At 39.6% G+C, this 12,670-nt stretch overlaps 1 protein-coding gene across 5 annotated transcripts in view; it reads left to right on the top strand.

Moving 5' to 3' along the window:
• EBF1 (EBF transcription factor 1) overlaps positions 1-12,670 on the top strand; it is a 381,185-nt gene that overhangs the window by 250,730 nt on the left and 117,785 nt on the right. For 3 of the 5 annotated variants that reach the window (XM_041750329.1, XM_041750328.1, XM_041750333.1), the window contains exon 8: positions 5,792-5,933. In XM_041750329.1, the coding sequence (XP_041606263.1) occupies positions 5,792-5,933 (142 nt within the window). The remainder of the gene's footprint in view (positions 1-5,791; positions 5,934-12,670) is intronic. The other 2 variants (XM_041750331.1, XM_041750330.1) reach the window with 1 other exon arrangement.

Below are 12,670 nucleotides of genomic sequence, written 5' to 3'. Positions count from 1 at the left end.
CACCACAAGAATCTTTCTATTGTTTTTTGTAGTAGCCACATCCACCTTCCCTCTGTCCCTATCCCTTGGCAAGTGCTAATTCATTCTCCATTTCTAAATTTTTTTAATTTCAGGAATGTTAAGTAAATGGAACTATGCAGTGTATTACTTTTCCATGACTTCCATAACAAATAACAAAGACTGAGTGGCTTAAAAATAGAAATTAATTTTCTCACAGTTTTGGAGGCTAGAAGTCCAAGATAAAGGTGTCAGTGGGACTGGTTTCCTCAGAGCACTCTCTGCTTGGCTTGCAGATAGCCACTTTCTTGCTGTTCCTCACATGGTCTTTCCTCTTTGCACGTACACCTGAATGTTTCTCTGTGTGACCAGATTTCCTCTTCTTAAGATGCCAGTCAGACTGGATTAGGGCCCATGCTAGGCCTTATTTTAACTTAATCACATCTTTAAAGGCCCTGTCTCCAAATACAGTCACATCCTGAGGTGTTGGAGATTAGGTACTCAACATGTAAATTTGGTGGGGATTGTGTGTGTGGGTGGGGAAATATACCCATAACATGCAATATGTAATCTTTTGGTATTGGCCTTTTTTCACTCAGCACAGTTCTCTTGAAATTCACATATCAATAGTTTGTTTCTTTTTATTGCTGATTATTATTCCATGGAATGTTGCTTACTCCCTTTTTATTTCATGTACTTCAAGCCAGTGCATTTAATGCCTTATATTAGGGGTCTTGAATTAATGCAGACATAGAAGAAGTTAAAAAGGTGAAAAAGTCATGCAACAGACTAACCCTTAGCACCAGTTTCCTACACTGGGTTACCATATATTAACTTTGAAAACCAAATTTATAACTTTATATTCATTCAAAATTAATTTGTTAAAGTAGTTAGTTTTTGGAGGGAGGTACTTAGTACTAAAATATTCTAAATTTAAATATTGAAAATATTTTTATGGTCTAATCTTTTTCTTGATTCCATATTTGTTGTAGAAATGTTTAAAAATATAGATTTCAACTCTTTTGGTTGCTTTTGTCATAACCCCTTCTTTTACATGAGCTGCTACTTTTGTTAATGTGATCTTCCACCCTTGACTGAATTCAGTGGCTTTTGTATTTTTGAAAATCTGCTCATGAGACAGAGAGGTCATGAATCTTAGATAATTAAGTTTAGTTGGGACATATAAGTTCCCCTGCCTGATATGAAGGAAAGAGGGACAGCCTGAAGAATGATAGTAGGAAATATAACCAATAACAAAACTCCCAGAGAATCCTTCATTCATACAGAATACTCGGAACACTAGACTGAATTGAGAAGATGTCTAATTTATAGATTTTTTTCAAAGCAATAAGATTTTGTTGAGTTTCAAGCCTATAATGTAACAGGCTAAGATTCCAGTGGGTTCTAGAAAGTAAAATTAAATAAACCAGTGAAGTTTGCAATTTACATGAGGCCTAAATTACTAATTACGTATTGTGAGCACAAAAGTCCTTAAAATTCTACAGTTTTATTATTAGACTGATAAAGCAATGAACATATTAGAGATAATTTCTGTATCTCTATAGTTTATGTGGAGTCCTCTTTATGACTTCAAATGATCAGCCAATACATTAACTTGAACTTTTTGGTGAGTATCTCCAACAGAGTAACAGCTACAATACTACTGCTACTAACATTTGTTGAGTGCTCAGTATGAGCCAGGAAGCATGCTGCCTGCTTTAAATAATATAAGCCTCACATAACAAGGTACTGTTATTAGTATTTCCACTTGACAGGCAGGAACACTGTGGCTGAGAATTAAGTTAACCTGGCCAAAGTCACATCAACCAGGAAATCTTGGGACTCAAGAATCATCAATTTTATGTTGAATTCTTTTTAATTCTAAATAGAGGGGGTGAAATTATAAAAATAACAACCTTTTGGGATAGCTAGGTCCAGGATAAAGCAGAAGACATTCTGAATCACTGAAAGAAATGTTAGTGTAAGATTTCCATAGTCCATGTGTACCTGCTGATTTATTTTGTTTTGTTTTTTAATCTCCTCATACTGGATGCCCTCACCTGGAGGGCTGGACCCAGATATAAGGTAGCATGGAACACACTGCATGTTCATCAGCACATCTATGTATTGCTATATTAGAAAGCTATGCCCCAAATAGAAAATGAATTCTAAGAAATATAGTGATAAAAAATACTTGTACATAACCTTAAACATGCTCACTTAGGCAAATACCTATTTCAGGAGATATAATTTGGACATCTTCATGAATAACTTGGAACAATTTATTTCAAAACCATTCTACAGCAGCACTGTCCAATAGAGCATTCTACAATGATGAAAATGTTCTATATCTGCCCTGTCCAATATGGCTACTAACCACTTGAAATGTTCCTATGGAAACTTAGGAACAATGGAATTTAACATTTTACTTAATTAATTTAAATGTAAATAACTACATGTGTGGTTATTGTATGGACAGTACAGTTCTAAAGAGTAAAGATTTAATTTAACAGATATCATAAAATTCTAAATATACCTGTTCCTCATATTCCCTTCATCCTCTTTCCCTGGGCAGGAGAGTGAGGAAGAGGATAGAGAGAGAAGTGTTGAGTCCAAATGTAAAATCATTTTCTGTGTTTACCTGTCCCAAATTCAAGCTGTGTTTTGTTGACAAAATTTGGGAAGGTTGAAGATTTGGCAGGCCTGTCTGTCCCCTTGCCTGCATGAATATGTCAGCACCTCATTAATCTTGTGTTAAACTGTAAAGGCCCTTTTCCCTCCCACTATGGGCCTATTTTTAAAGGACACTTCAGTGCCCCCTTTGCATCTTACAATTAGATTTTTTTTAAAAAAAGATTACAAGTTGCTCTATGGATTAATTTCAGCATATGTTTAATTGAAATATGTCTTGATCATTTCCAAATTGGAATGAGAGAAATTATTTTGGGGAGAGGGAAGTTAAAATGTTTAGTCATGAGTTTCTGTGAGGAACGCTAGGTGTTTATTTTCTGGAAATTAAAGGCATGAGGATTCTGTTTTATCCTTCTCCAATTTTAATGGAACTTTCAGTGAAATGGTCCTGTCACACATGTGGTCTTGGTGATCCTTCTTTTATCAAGAAAAAACACATAGGATGTAGTTGTTGTTTTCTTTTTAATAACCATTTTTGTCATTTTTGTTCAATATAGGAATTAGATGACAATGTCTTTAAACAATACTGAATATTTTAAGCCTAAGCCTGTAGCATTTTGTCTTACAGGTGCATGGTGAATTGTCATTGCTTTTTTTTTTCTCTTAAGACAGACATCTAAAATAACAACTTTCTGTATTTCCTGACACTGGAAACAGATACCGTTTGGGATTCCTTTTATAGTTTCTTCAGCTAACGACTCCAGTGACCACTCAATTGTGGTCTCGTAGTAAATCAAAAATTCTTTGAAAGACCCAGCTCTGTTATATAATTGTAAATGTCCCACCTCCCTAACTAAAAAGAAAAGTGAGTTTCCGTTGCCTTAAATAATATGGACTCTGTATTGGCACATAATACTTTTTGAAAATAAAATAATAGACCATTTTCTTCTCTTCCTCCTCCTTTTAAATTAACCTACAATTGATGAGGCATACACATAACCTTCAGGCCGTGTCAGATCTGGTTGGTCAATCATGAGGAAAGAGAAAAACCACTTTGCAAACTGCTACTTCAAATGTACTGAGTCCTCCCATGAATGACTTGCCCTAGTTGGAATTTTGGTTTTCACAATGAGTGAAGCAAATACCCTGAGTCCCAGAATGGACTTTCAATTGTTTACTTTGTATTTTAATAAAATAGAATTAAAAAATAAAATCAGGCCTGGTCGGGAGTTATGGAAAAGACCCCAAAAGAGGACTCAGAGGGAGGACCCCACAGAAGCTTTGCCCTGAAGTCATCCTTGGGAGGCCCCAGGGTAGGATGACTATGTGTGTCATCCACATCTGGGTCTGAGAGACTGTAGACGCTGAATTTAAGGATCAGGGCTTCAGATCTGCAGAAGGGAAGGCCTAGAAGAAAAAACAAACAAAAACCAGTAAGCAGATCAAGTCAAATCGGATCAGATCAAATGAAATCCACCCCACAATAGTTTTGGGAACTGTATTCACAGCCGGAGTTTGTTGCCATCTTTGAGGCTGCGAGGAACGGACTCCACCATATTTTGGCCTGATGTGCTTAGGTCAAAGACACTGACAGTGGAATTTTTAAGTATGGCTGATATTGGTTGGAGTGGGAGGCCATTGAGGAGGGCACTTTGCCAGGCAGAGCTGACAATTCTGAGGGATAGGCCAAGGCCCAGCGTCTTGCCCTCTGCCCAACTCAGGGGGTGACATTGCAGCATTGCACAAGACTCTGGAAGTGGGAGAAAAGGCTTCCCCAGAAACTGGGGCCTTAGTGTGTGCCAATCCCTGTAAAGCATTTCACCTCTTCAGAGGCTAATGCCTCTCAAAAACCAAGAACAATTAAAGCGAGAGTCTTTCCAAGCAACTGGGGAATTGAGCAAAATAAATCAGAAATCCTCAGCTTTGGCTCTGGAGGTTCGCCTCATTATGAGAGCAGATCTATTAGCCCTCTTGCCTTTGTCTTTCATTTCTCAAGTGAGGTGATTCTAATTAAATTAATCTGCATGTCAATCTATCGGTGATCAATCAAAGAGCCCGAGGTCCCCCCTATGCTGCAGGGTGCTTGCGGCTGACAGGGGCTGATAATGGAGGAAGAAATAAACTGTCGAGGAAAGTTAATTAGTCAACATAATAGGTGGATTAAACGGGAGCTGGCTGATTGCTGTTTCCCATGTCAAAGCATGAGGTGGGAGCTGAAGCTGCAATTACAGACAATTATTATATTTGGTTGTAAGAGGTCGCATGAATAAACATATCTCTGTGGGTTTCAGTTTTAATCCTCTTCCCTATTTAATATAAGGAGAAGTGTAGGTCATTTCTTCTCATTGTTTTAGTCAAAGTTCTCTGAGAAAACACTTTTGCCCGTGTTCCTTCTGGCAAACTAGGTTCAGAGTCAGTTTATGAGTGGCTAGGGTATCTGAATTATACCCGGACCAAAGTGTTCCTTCTTTTTGTTCTGTTTTGTTGTTGTTGTTGCTTTTTGTTTTGTTTGTTTTTTGGCTTTGAAACAGATCTAAGGCCCTTAATTAGCAGGGATCTTTTGGAGAGGGGGTGGTGGTGGTGGTAGTGGTGATGGGGGTGAGGGCAAGAGGAGGAAAGGTTGGTCTGATTAATCAAAGTGATGTGGGAAGAAAAGTACAAGAAACCCCAGAAAGACACGGGAGAGAAAGCTACAAACCAGCTCTCGCTGAAACCTCTCTTTTTCATTTCTCTATCCTCTTAACCCTGACGCAGTGGGGGGGAAATATTTTAAAGATTCAAAAGATTTTTATTTGCATGATCAACTGTGATATCTGCTTCAGTGTCTAAACTGAAGGGTAATTTAGGTGAAACACAACCACCGTTGTGTAAAAAAATATGCTAATAAAGATCCTCTTGTTAAAATTATGGTTAACAGTGTACCTTCTGCTGTATAACTATAAACTGTGCAATTTTACTTAAAACTGCATCAAAAGCGTTCCATGCCAAAGACCCACTCATCAATAGCTCCTCTTGTTAGACTTGTACAGCATAAGCACCAGTTATTATGTGAAATAGCTATGCAATTTTCTTCAGCTCCCAGCTGTTATTTATTTAACTTGAGTTTATTACCCTCCATGCTTTTATATTAAAATGTTCATTCATTTCTCTCTTCTGTCTCCAGGTCGTGGTGTCTACGACAGTCAATGTGGATGGCCATGTCCTGGCAGTCTCTGATAACATGTTTGTCCATAATAACTCTAAGCATGGGCGGAGGGCTCGGAGGCTTGACCCCTCGGAAGGTACGCCCTCTTATCTGGAACATGGTAGGCAAATCATTTTCATTGGTTGGCATTGTTACTTTAACTGTGAATCTATTTGGTTTCTTTCTTCCAACTCCACCACATTTTCTACTGTTTCCAATTTCAAATGTTCTGTTGAACAATACTGATACTAAGTATTTAAAGACAGGAAGATACCTTTGAGGCCTTTCTTGTTGCACATCTCTCTATCCTGGAAATGTCTGATGTATCTTTCCTTCAGGTTGAGAGGGTCAGGGGGAAACCTGGACCACTGCTTTATTTTAAGCCCCTGCTTGGTGAAAAATAAAGGAGGGCCAACACAGGGTAACAAATACTATGATACATTTTGAGTTTACAACTGACTTGGTTGTATAATGAACTCCATCCTCTTTACGATCCTGCTGGTATATCTCTATAACTTCATATGAAACTTCATTTAGAGATAAAATCCAAAGTCTGGGTCAAAGGCATTTTCTGAAGATGAAGCCCAACTAAATGTCCCTCCTGTGCCTTGTGCATAATCCTCCCTTCATCACCGTAAGATAGAGTCTGCTTTCTGTAGGTGGACTTTGTTTTGGGGAAAGTTTGTCTTGAATTTATGGCTAACTAGTGGTACCTTTGAGAGGACTGGAGGAAACCAGATAAAAATTTGAATCAAGGAATGTGAATGCCACTCAAAGGAACCATGGGCTAGATTGAATGTACACCTGAATATTTTTGTACTACACGTATATACAAGGTATACATCCTTCCATCTGTCCATCCATCCATTGACCTATCCTTCTACTCATCCATTTATCCATCTATCCATAATCCCTCTATCCATTCATCCATACATTCACTTTTCATGCATCTGTCTGTACATCCATCCATCTGTCCTTCCTCCATCCACCCATCCATGTATTCATCTTTTATCAATCCATCCATCCAACATCCATCCAAGAAACAATGATTGAGACTATACTGGATACCAACCACTAGGCTAGATTTTCTCTTATCTCCTTCAAATTAGACTCTATACCCATTTCTCCACTTCACTTTCCAGTTTGCTAGGTCAGCAGGATTCTTTTTAAAAACACTACTGCACAAATTACCACCTGATTGCCCGATTTTTCCAAGGGCCATGAGCTGTCCATGATATAATTCATAAGGTAGAAAACTCCCTTCCCTGCCAGCATTCTAATTTAATAAACACACCACTATCATTATTTTTGCCTGATTTTTTCTGCATTTAACGAATACACAAACTGTACTTTTTATTAATTAGCCAGATGTAACACTCTTGGAAGGGATTCTTCACCACATCCAGTTTTACAGTTTTTTTTAAAGTATACCATCATCTTTCAAAAGCTGCTTCTTTATGGTTTCATTAGTGCTGAGATGGATGGATATTACTTTTTTGCAGGAGGCCATTTGAAACACCTGCTCATGATTACATTCCTAGTTCCATTCCTGTACTTAAAATTATTCTGATCCTCACTTTACGGTAATGCTGCCTTTTTAATACCCTTGGAGTCACTTAAGGCATTGTATCACTAAAAGTATTTAGGGGAAAGGAAGAGGAAAAACTAGGCAAATACTCAGTGAGCACAATTTGGAAAGCTGTGGTTTAAAAACTGAAGTTTTGTTTTCCACTGTGGCTGGTTAGTTATAATTGTTACCATCCTGTCCAGGACAGACTTGACTGTCAGTTCGAAATGTATCAGTTATGGGTTCACAGTTATGAACTTGTGCTCCAAGTTCAGACCACAGCCGGCTCCCATTCCTGCCTTTGGGAAGTTAGGGACAGATCAAGCATCTCTCCCCCGAAACAACCCAACACAATCCAACAGAAATGACCTGCTAGAAAGGACACCTCTAGAGCATGGAGATCAGGACCATTATTTTGCATCATGATGTGGAGGAAAGAATCTTGAAGTAGGAGCCAGGAAACCTAAATTCAATTTTTAGTTTCACCTCTTGCCTTTATGTGACCTTGGACAAGTCACCTTACCTTTGGTATCTTTAGTTTTCTTCTTGGTAAAATGAAGGTGATGATCTGGGCATGTAACAACAACAAAAAAATGTGTGTCTTGAGTGGGGGCAGGTCATGTACAGAGGGGAAGTGAGCTGGGTGGAGGCTGAAGAAGAAGAGCAAGTTCATGTTCTGCTGTCCTGTGGCCCCAGACAGTTGTGGCCAAAGGGACTGAGAGCCCAGTGGGAACAGATGTGCTAGTTTGGCAAGAATTAAAGCTCCTCACTTTTAATTGTTGGTAACTAATTATAAAACTTTTCAACCCTGAAGGGAGGAAGGGGGCAATGTCACTTAGCAAGAATATAGCCAAAGGCTCACAGTTGGAGATCTCTAGGCTAAAACATCTCTAGGCTTGTTCCCAACTCAAATATTTTTGCTTCTAAGTGTACATATTAATATTTCAAGTGGAATAGCATATCATTCTAAGTTTTAGAGACAGCATTTTATTCCTCTTCTCCAGCTCACCAGTCCACAAGTGGCCATGTTATTATTAACATATTGTTCAAGAAAGTGATGACAATTCACTGTTCGTTAGTGATTAACCATCATTAGGGATGAGGGGGATGTCCTATCTTCTTCAGCTAGGGGGCCTCACTGTCACCAAAGCCTACTTTATGTCTCTTCAGGAGAATAAAAGGATAGATACCATGAGTTTCCTTGTAACAATAATACATGGAAATCTGCTTCTCTGCAGAATGAATCAACCAACCACTCAAAACCACCCACTCAGACACTTCAGGCTGATACATAAATATCTACTCAGCAAAGGGTGACTACTGAGCTCTTTCACTGGGGTTGTGTGGGAGTGGACTTCGCTGTTAATGCATGTTGATTGGGGGTATGGTAATACTCTATCTGCCATTGAAAAATCCTGTTTGAAAGTGCCCTGTTTTAGATTTCCAGAACTAACCACCATACTCTTCGGCTGTGCCATTCCTTCACCCCCTCCTCAGACAGCTACTACGCAGTGAGACTGCTACTAGGTATTTTCACCTCGTAGGTGACCTGTAGGAGCCTTCATTTTTTCTCACTCTGGGCTTTTTACCATCTCATTTACAGGTAGCCTGAATTATTTTGAGCAACTCTGCACATCTCTATTTATAGCCTGCTTGTCAGATAGTTGGAGGAAAGTTCTCTTTCGTAGCTCATCTTTCTGCATATAAGTAGAAAAAAGAGACTATGCTTTACATTCATGCAGTCTTCCCTGTGTGACCCACGGACTTCCAAACCTCCATGCTCAAATAACAGCCCCTGTATTGCAAGTAGGAGTGTTGAAAAAAGCAAATTTATTTCATAGAATCTTGCATGGTCCAAAGAAGGTGAACCCTGGCATCTTGTAGCTCATGGTAATTGCTCTACCTCGTTTTTTTCTTCATTCATAAATACTGAGATTTTCTTTGGCTGGATATTTATGGGAGAGTTCAGGCCAGTGAGGGTTCGTCTTGAAGCAAGCAATGGCTTTATAGAAGATGTGTACTGTGGAGAGAGGTAGTATTAGAAGGTGACTACTCTCAGGGTTTCAATTTTTGAAAAGCAGACACCTGGGGCCAAAGATGCAGAATTGTCCCCACCCACAGTGATGTGCAGCCCTAGCTTATGTGTTTGTCCTGTCTTCCTGTCTCTTGGGCAAATTCCTGGGGACTGTGTGCTAGGGATCTTTAAAGGCTTGGGTGTGTTGATATTGTTATTATTGTTCTCTTGAGTTTCAGGTTGTGTTTACTTGAATTTCAGGCCAATTGTAGCATCAGTTTCTCTATTTTTTCCCTCTGTGGCAAAATGCAGTGCCCTCACAAAGCTATAGTGCGGCGACCCTGTCAGCTTGCATGCACTAACACTTTATTATCTAATGATCTAATATGCAACAAGGCAAAGTGCCGGCGCTCATCATTCTGACATAGAATGCCGGGAGAAGTGACTAAATTACTTTATGTACCATTAGCGCTAGCAGCTATGGTGAACTCACCGGCAGCATTTATGCAAATGCCTGTGAATACACTCTAGTGGCTTTGTCAGGATGCCTTCTGACAAGCAGTTTAAATGCTCATTTTTTTTTTAGGGGACTTTTTTTTTCTTTTTTTGGTGGCATACATGTGTTTGTATCCCTCCCCATCTTCTCTTTCCCTCCACTCTCTCCCCTTTTTGGATTGTTTGAGGTCATGCCTCCTCCACGATCACTAGGAAATCAGCGGGTCCAAGAGCTCAGCGGGTCACTGGTAGGCACCTTCTCTGGTTTTAAGGCCCCAACTGATGTTTTTCATATTTAGGTTCTTTTTAAAAAATCCATATGATTTTGTACAGTCATCATGTTTATTTGAAAAATCAGGTTTTAGAAGGTGAACATTTTAATGTTTGTGAACTCTGATCTAAGATCCTCCTTAGTTTCTTTGCTCAAACATAGATGTCTAATTATTTTTTATTTTTTTAAAGATTTTATTTATTTATTCATGAGAGAGAGAGAGAGAGAGGCAGAGAGACAGGCAGAGGGAGAAGCAGGCTCCATGACAGGAGCCTGACATGGGACTCGATCCTGGGACTCCAGGATCACACCCTGGGCCAAAGGCAGGTGCCAAACCACTGAACCACCCAGGGATCCCCAACATAGATGTTTTAAAAACACTCCTGCTTTTTAAAATTGAGAAACAAGTCACATTTACTTTTTGTGGGCATCAGATACAAATGAATTACATTTCCCTTCCAAGTGGTTATACAGAGAAAGACGTGATATATCAATGTGCCAGGACCCCAAAATGAACCAAATCTAAACAAAAGTAGGGTTTAGTCAAAGTAGAAATACTTTGTAGAATAGAGTGGTGATAGAATCACTAGGCCCATCTCCTTGCTGTAATTACAGCGTTAGAGAAGCAGAAGCAGATTTTCCCGACCACCAGTTAGTTCTGACCTCTCCATTGCAGTGTCCCCTTCCAGCTGTCCCTGACAATATGGTGTTATTCCTGCTCTTTAGCATTTGACCTTCTTTCATCCTTCTGCTCCAGACAGAAGCAGTTTTTGCTTCTGTTGGTTGCCCCTGGGTATCCAACCCCATTGACTCCCTGTGCCCAGCTGCACTTAAATTTGTTGTTTTATGGACATGTGGAGAAAGATGATTCAGGCTTGGGAAGATTACTCCAAATTGAGAGACAGCATGGAGCTCCCAATAGAAAGGAGAGATCCCACTCATCTCCGTTCTGTGTAATGAGGCCCTAAGAAGTGGTTAGTAAATAGTTGGATCTAACAGAGAAAGGATCAGGCTGTCTCATGGAAGATCTGGATTTCTGGACCCAGCTCTGCCATGAACTAGTTGTGTAACTCTGGGCAGGTTACTTTGCTTCCATGGCCTCAATTTGGTATGTGTTCAGTGAGATCTGGGTTGGGTTATCTCTAGACCTCCTTTTTTCTTTTCTTTTCTTTTCTTTTCTTTTCTTTTCTTTTCTTTTCTTTTCTTTTCTTTTCTTTTCCTTTTCTTTTCTTTTCTTTCTTTCTTTTCTTTTCTTTTTTCTTTTTTTCTTTTCTTTTTCTTTTCTTTCTTTCTTTTCTTTTCTTTCTTTTCTTTTCTCTTTCTTTCTTTCTTTCTTTCTTTCTTTCTTTCTTTCTTTCTTTCTTTCAGATTTTGTTTATTTACTTATTTGAGACAGAGAGAAAGAGTGCACAAGCAGGGGCAGAGGGAGAGGGAGAAGCAGGCTCCCTGCTCAGCAGGATGCAGGACCCTGAGATCATGACCTGAACCAAAGGCAGATGTGTAACCAACTGAGCCACCCAGGTGCCCCTAGATCTCCTTTTAACATGTACAATTTTTTGGTACTCTGAACCAAAATCGCTGACACATGCCTCCCTCTATCTGGAGGTGCCTTTGGAGAAACAGGGCTTCAGGAGAACAAAGAAATGCACTGGCTGTTTCTAGTATAGTCCTTTCTTTGGCTCTCCAGCCAAATCATTTCTTCCTTTATTCTGAGCATCCAGTACTTGGCGGGCACCGAGTTAAGGTACAGTAAGTAGCACAAGGCAGATGCAGTCCCTGTCTTCACAGAATTTATGATGTAAATAGAGAAGAAAGATATTAAACAAAATTTACAACCAACTCATAAGAGTTATGTATAAAAGGGGGACCATAAAAGGAGTGGGGAGGAGTGAGGTGTCAGGGAAGCCTTCTTTGAAGAAATCACATTTATGCCCAAACATAAGAGCTGAGTAAGTTTTCACCAGGTAAAAGGGACAGAAACAAATTTTCAGGAAGAGGGGACAACATGTGCAAAGGCTGTTTTGCGTAGGTGAGTTCAAGAAACGCAAAGGAAACTAGGATGAGTCCTGTTGCTCCCAGTCACTGAGGGGATGAAGCCAGAGTGGTTGCTAAGGGCCACATTATCCAGGCCCATGTGAGATGCTCAGGTCATGGTCGGTGGCAATTGTGAAATGGTGTGAGAGGCCAAGCAGGGCTTTGATGAACTCATTTTCAATTACATGGACTCCTAGTGTGTCATGAAAGCCCAGGGCAAGATCACTCTGAGTTGCTTATAACTTTGCTCTTCCCTGCCGGCCCTTGGAAGCTCACCAGGGAGTTGGCTGTGCCTGGGAGCAGTCCCCTTGATCACTCCTCATTCTATCGATAGAGCAAGTGTTCAAAATAAGAAGAAGGTCAAACATTTTGAGAGTTCTTTTTCTAGATGCTTTTGGCTTATCAATTTGCTTTATGCATATGTAGCTTAGAAAGAATTTACCTATTGACTTCTTCTGAACTTGTAGAGACTTTCTT

This window comes from Vulpes lagopus, chromosome 3 (assembly GCF_018345385.1).
Source record: "Vulpes lagopus strain Blue_001 chromosome 3, ASM1834538v1, whole genome shotgun sequence".
Lineage (NCBI taxonomy): Eukaryota > Metazoa > Chordata > Mammalia > Carnivora > Canidae > Vulpes > Vulpes lagopus.
Note: the sequence above shows the minus strand (reverse complement) of the source record. Positions and strands in the feature narration are given on the sequence as shown.